The sequence below is a fragment of the Rhinopithecus bieti genome, unplaced genomic scaffold (genome assembly GCF_001698545.2).
Source record: "Rhinopithecus bieti isolate Rb0 unplaced genomic scaffold, ASM169854v2 scaffold_13704, whole genome shotgun sequence".
Lineage (NCBI taxonomy): Eukaryota > Metazoa > Chordata > Mammalia > Primates > Cercopithecidae > Rhinopithecus > Rhinopithecus bieti.
The window spans coordinates 4,053,528-4,059,881 of NW_016808231.1; the positions used below are offsets into that span (position 1 = coordinate 4,053,528).

The 6,354-nt window shown below is 49.6% G+C and overlaps 1 protein-coding gene across 1 annotated transcript in view; it reads left to right on the forward strand.

Moving 5' to 3' along the window:
- The window catches only part of GLYR1 (glyoxylate reductase 1 homolog), a 47,075-nt gene that overhangs the window by 26,551 nt on the left and 14,170 nt on the right, over positions 1–6,354 (forward strand). Inside the window, 1 exon segment of the mRNA XM_017886222.1 lies at positions 4,967–5,066. Coding sequence (XP_017741711.1) covers positions 4,967–5,066 — 100 coding nt within the window.

The following is a 6,354-nucleotide window of genomic DNA, read 5'->3' on the forward strand; positions in this document are numbered from 1 at the left end:
GGGGGGGAGTATTTATTTTATTTATTTTATTTATTTATTTTTTTAGACGGAGTCTCACTCTGTCCACCAGGCTGGAGTATAGTGGCGCGATCTCAGCTCACTGCAAGCTCCGCCTCCTGGGTTCACGCCATTCTCCTGCCTCAGCCTCCCTAGTAGCTGGGACTACAGGCGCCCGCCACCGCGCCCAGCTAATTTTTTGTATTTTAGTAGAGACGGGGTTTCACCGTGTTCTCCATCTCCTGACCTTGTGATCCGCCCGCCTCGGCCTCCCAAAGTGCTGGGATTACAGGCGTGAGCCACCGCTCCCGGCCCCAGGGGGGTTCTTTAAGGGTTGTGTCCCAGGCATTGCCGGCGTTGAATGGAAAGGGCGGGGGACGTTGTCACTTTTATTGATAATGGTAGGAGCAGTTTGACTCACAGGAGTCAGAAGCTGTATAAATCTATGGTCAGGTTTCTCTTGGGCATAAACTGAGGGATTTTTTTGGCTCCAGAACTCAGGAGCAAGGAGCACTTGGCTCAGTGGTTCTCAGACTTTCCTGTGCCTCAGAGTCACCTGGAAGGTGGCTTCTCAGTCAGTATGTCCGGGTGGGGCCCAAGAATTTGTATTTTTAACCAGTTCCCAGGTGTACCGCTGCTGCTGGTCAGAGCTACACTGTGAGAACCACTGGCTGAGTAGAATCATGATGAAGCCCCAAAATTGGCCATGTTGGGGCAGGTAGGGGAAGAGAGATGAAGGTGCTTAGGGGTCCTCACTGGGCACCTGCTGGCTGTCCTGCGCCCTGCCCAGTGTGGGTGGAGTGATCCTGGACATGCTTCCAGACCCAACTTGCACCCAGCCTTGCCTCTGTGCCTGCTCTGTAGGCCTGTCTCCTCCACAGAGTCTTTTTGGCAAAAAGATATCTTTTCTAAGAAAACATGTTCTCGGCCGGGCGTGGTGGCTCAAGCCTGTAATCCCAGCACTTTGGGAGGCCGAGACGGGCGGATCACGAGGTCAGGAGATCGAGACCATGCTGGCTAACACGGTGAAACCCCGTCTCTACTAAAATACAAAAAAAAAAACCTAGCCGGGCGAGGTGGCGGGCGCCTGTAGTCCCAGCTACTCCGGAGGCAGGAGAATGGCGTAAAACCCGGGAGGCGGAGCTTGCGGTGAGCTGAGATCCGGCCACTGCACTCCAGCCCGGGCGACAGAGACAGAGCAAGACTCCGTCTCAAAAAAAAAAAGAAAACATGTTCTCTGGAGCAAGTTAGCTGAAGTCAGTTTCCAGTTTGTACCTTTCACATGGTCTTCCCCAGACTAAAAACAGTGCATCTTTTACCTGACGTTTTTGTACTGTCGAAATCACTAATTCTACCAGTTATTTTTGGTGAACTTGCCTCTGTAGAGTGGAGGAGATAAGGGCATATTAGGTGCAAACAAAGGGAGAGGAGGGGCCGGGCGCGGTGGCTCAAGCCTGTAATCCCAGCACTTTGGGAGGCCGAGACGGGCAGATCACGAGGTCAGGAGATCGAGACCATCCTGGCTAACACGGTGAAACCCCGTCTCTACTAAAAAAAAAAAAATACAAAAACTAGCCGGGCGAGGTGGCGGGCGCCTGTGGTCCCAGCTACTCGGGAGGCTGAGGCAGGAGAATGGCGTAAACCCAGGAGGCGGAGCTTGCAGTGAGCTGAGATGCGGCCACTGCACTCCAGCCTGGGCGACAAAGCAAGACTCCGTCTCAAAAAAAAAAAAAAAAGGCGGGGGGGGAGGAGGATTGTGTTAAATAATAATAAAAATATGACCAGAATGGGGCTGAGGACAGAGTCCTGATGTTTTTACCCAACACATTTATTGGCCCATTAGTCAAACTTGTAGTAAAGAGTATGAAGCCAGCATCAAAACCAGCCGGTTTTGTTGTTACCGAACCCACCTTAATCCACTTTTCCATCTAATCTGAGATACAGTGTGAAGGACTGGCAGTTGCCATCTTAAAAATCCAGAACCTTGACCAGGCATGGTGGCTCATGGCTGTTTGACTCCCAGCACTTTGGGAGGCCAAGGTGGGCGAATCACCTGAGGTCAGCAATTCAAGACCAGCCTGGCTAACATGGTGAAACCCTGTCTCTACAAAAATCAGCCGGGCATGATAGCAGGTGCCTTTAATCCCAGCTATTTGGGAGGGTGAGGCAGGAGAATCGCTTGAACCCGCGAGGTGGAGGTTGCAGTGAGCCAAGATCGCACCACTGCACTCCAGCCTGGGCAGCAGAACGAGACTCTGTCTTAAAAAAAAAAAAAGAAAAATCCAGAAACTTCATCCCGGGTCTACTGGACTTCCTAGAACACCATGAAAGGAAAGGGAATTCGCCTGTCATAATTTAGAATCATGGGGGAATATTGCACTAACCAAATAATGAGTGACAAAAGATACCTCCTTATTTTAAGTTGCAACTTGAAGCAGTTAGCAAGGAGGTCTGTTTTGGTGAGAAAGGTGGTGGGTTCCTTTTTCAACACGTGATTCAAATTACTTAATACAGGCTGGGACAGGGAGAATGTGAGCAGCTAATATTCCAGCAGAGATTAGGGGCCCATTTGTAGAGATGGTTCCAGAAGACCAAAACTATGGAAAGAATAAGGGGGTCAAAGTGGAGGAGCTGCAGGGGACATCCAGCACTCAGAGAAAGCCTGAATTGAAAACATGGTCAAGCGCAGTAGCTCATCCTTGTAATCCCCACACTTGGAGAGACGAAAGCAGAAGGATCCCTTGAGGCCAGGAGTTCATGACCAGCCTAGGAAATACAGCAAGACCCCCATCTCTACAAAAAGTTTTAAAACTTAGCCAGGCATGGTGGCACACACCTATAGTCCTAGCTGCTCAGATGGACTGAGGTGGAAGGATCACTTGAGCCCAGGAGTTTGAGGCTGCGGTGAGCTGTGCTCACACCCCTGCACTCCAGCCTGGGAGAAAGAAAAGAGGCTGGGCGCAGTGGCTCACGCCCATAATCCTAGCACTTTGGGAGGCTGAGGTGAGAGGATTGCTTGATACCAAAAGTTCGAGACCAACCTGGCCAACATAGCAAGACCCCCCATTTCTCTTTTTAAATAAATAAATGAAAATTAAAAACTATAAAACAAGAACATGATATGATGAGAAATGAGGAAAGAGGCATTCTTTACCACCATTGTCACATGCAAAGAGAGGTAAAGAAGTATAAGAACCAAGAAAAGACGCTTGGGCAAGCTGAAAGTCACCTGTAAAAGCGTATTGAAATAGCAGTAGTGGCGGCCAGCCCCCAGCTCTCAGGGTTGCAGGAAGGAGTAGGCAGAGTATGTGAATGTGTGTGGAGGAGACTGGCCAAGGAGTGCTTCTGTCACAAGGATCGGGAAGGACCTGTGGAAGGAAGGGCTGGGGGAGTGGTGAGAGGTTTGGGGGAAGGCAGGCATAGGGACAGGGGTTTGTGGACTGGGACAGATTGGGTTCCGAGCTCAGGTGAAGGACTTAGCTTTGGAGAGGAGAGGCAAGGCCCACTCTGTTGATAACAGGAAGACTGGAAAGGTAGGGTGTGGGTAGAGAATTGAAGTTGGGAAAGAGAGGTGAAAATTGCTGTCCTGGTTCATGCAGTCAAGGAAGTTGCCTGGCTCTAAACACAGTGCTTCAGTGACTTGTGGTGGATCCTGTTAGAAGTATCCAGGGCCGGGTACAGTGGCTCACACCTGCAACCCCCGCACTTTGTAAGGCTGAGGTAGGCGGATCCCTTAAGCCCAGGAGTCCAAGACCAGCCTGGGTAACATGGCAAAAGCCCATCTCCACAAAAAATTAGGTGTGGTGACACATGCCTGTAGTCTCAGCTACCCAGGAGGCTGAGGGGGAAGGATTGCTTGAGCCCAGGAGGTCGAGGCTGCAGTGAGCCATGATTGCAGCACTGCACTGCAGCCTGGGCAACAGAACAACACACTATCTCAAAAAATAAGTCAAGTATGAGGCCGGGCCTGTTGGCTCACACCTGTCATCCAGCACTTTGAGAGGCAGAGGCGGGTGGATCACGAGGTCAGGAGTTCAAGACCAGCCTGGCCAAGATGGTGAAACCCCATCTCTACTAAAACACACACACACACACACACACACACAAGTTGGGCGCAGTGGCAGATGCCTATAATCCTAACTACTCGGGAGGCTGAGGCAGGATAATCGCTTGAACTCAGAGACGGTGGAGGTTGCAGTGAGCCGTGATCGCACCACTGCACTCCAGCCTGGGCAACAGAGTGAGACTGCATCTCAAAAAATAAAAATAAAAAAAAAAGTAAAGTGATATCAAAAACCTAGTGCTCAAGATGGCTGATTGGGAAGCCACTTCAAGGGCCAAAGACAGATGTCTGCTTTCTTACTGTTACGGCACTGTGAGCTCAAAGCCTCCATCAAAGCAACAAGAGGCCGGGCGAACCCGGTGGCTCACGCCTGTAATCCCAGCACTTTGAGAGGCCGAGGCGGGCAGGTCACAAGGTCAGGAGTTCAACATAGTGAAACCCTATCTCTACTAAAAATACAGAAATAAACCGGGCATGGTGGCGCACGCCTGTAATTCCAGCTACTGGGAAAGCTGAGGCAGGGGAATCGCTTGAACCCAGGAGGCAGGGGTTGCAGTGAGCCGAGTTTGTGCCACTGCACTCCAGCCTGGAACAGAGCGAGGCTGTCTCAAAAAAAAAAGGCAACAAGGGGACTTTGCCCTGGGAGACTGGCCCTGAACCATACACATCATACTTTTTTCTGTGACAATCAGGGGTTTCAAAACGCCTGTTTACGTCCTGGGACACCTTTAGACCATGGCATAGGAAAAGACCCATGTGCATGAAGCCCCTGACTCTGCAGGTAGATTGGCACACTGCGGATTCTGGTGGTCTGAGTTCCCCACCCTAAGCCTTGTGCTGCATGGACTCATCATCACCTTGACCCTCCCGCTCCACCCTGATCTCAACAGTCTCTGTCTGTTTCAGGATAGGATTTTTGGGCCTTGGTCTCATGGGAAGTGGAATCGTCTCCAACTTGCTAAAAATGGGTCACACAGTGACTGTCTGGAACCGCACTGCAGAGAAAGTAAGCATTCGGGGGTGGTGCTTGTTGGGTTGGGGGAGTCTGGGGTAACCCTAAGGGTGGACGTCTCCCCCTGTTGTCTCAGCGTTCTGCATGCAGTAGAATAGAAGCCAAGCTTTTACTCCAGGCAGGTAGAGATATAGATGGCTAAACTTAGGATGTTATTTATAAAAACTAAACATTTGTTGGGCGCAGTGGCTCACGCCTGTAATTCCAGCACTTTGGGAGACTGAGGCGAGCGGATCACAAGGTCAGGAGATGGAGACCATTCTGGCTAACATGGTGAAACCCTGTCTCTACTAAAAATACAAAAAGCCAGGCATGGTGGCAGGCACCTGTAGTCCCAAGTGCTCCGGAGGCTGAGGCAGGAGAATGACATGAACCCAGGAGGTGGAGCTTACAGTGAGCCGAGATCGTGCCGCTGTACTCCAGCCTGGGTGGCAGAGCGAGACTCCGTCTCAAAACAATAAATTAATAATAAATAAAAACTAAACATTTAAAAACACCCAGGGAGTAAAAAATGAAGGAAAAATCCCCCCTCTGCTGTTACCTAACATAGCTTGTGTTAGGTTTTACATTCTTGTTTCCATGTCTCTGTGAACATACACACATACAGTGAGTGTCATTCACATGGAGCCTGTGGATAGATCCCCTTCGTTCTTTTTAGTGGCTGCATGGTATTCTGCGCACTGGAGCGTTGTGCAGTGATAGCAGTGTTTCGTATCCGTGCCGTCCAGTGCAGTAACCACTGTCTATGCACACGAGGGTATTAAACATTGGCAACATGAAGTTGTCTAGTACAGCTGAAGAATTGAATTTTTATTTCATTTAAATTAAAATTTAAATAGCCTCATGTGGCTACCATATTAGACAGCATGAGTTTAGAAATTCTCAACCTGAGGTGGTGGTCCATGGTTTCAAAAGGTCTGTATGCCCAGAGATGGAATTCCAAATCCATGAATGATCACTTTTTATAATGGAGAGAGGCAACGACTCCTGAATGATCACTGTTTATAATGGAGAGAGGCAACGGCTCCCACCAAGTTCTCCTCTGAGAAAAGATGAAAAGCCATGGCCTGAAAACAGAAAACTAAAGCACTGTACTCTTGCCTGGAACAAAGGAAGAGAGACTAAAAACTTCCAGCCTCTTAAGATGGCCAGGTGTGGTGGCTCATACATGTAATCCCAGCATTTTGGGGGGCCAAGGCAGAGGGATCACTTGCACTTATGAGTTAGAGACCAGCCTGGGCAACATGGCAAGACTCCATCTCAATTTCTATTAAAAAAAAAA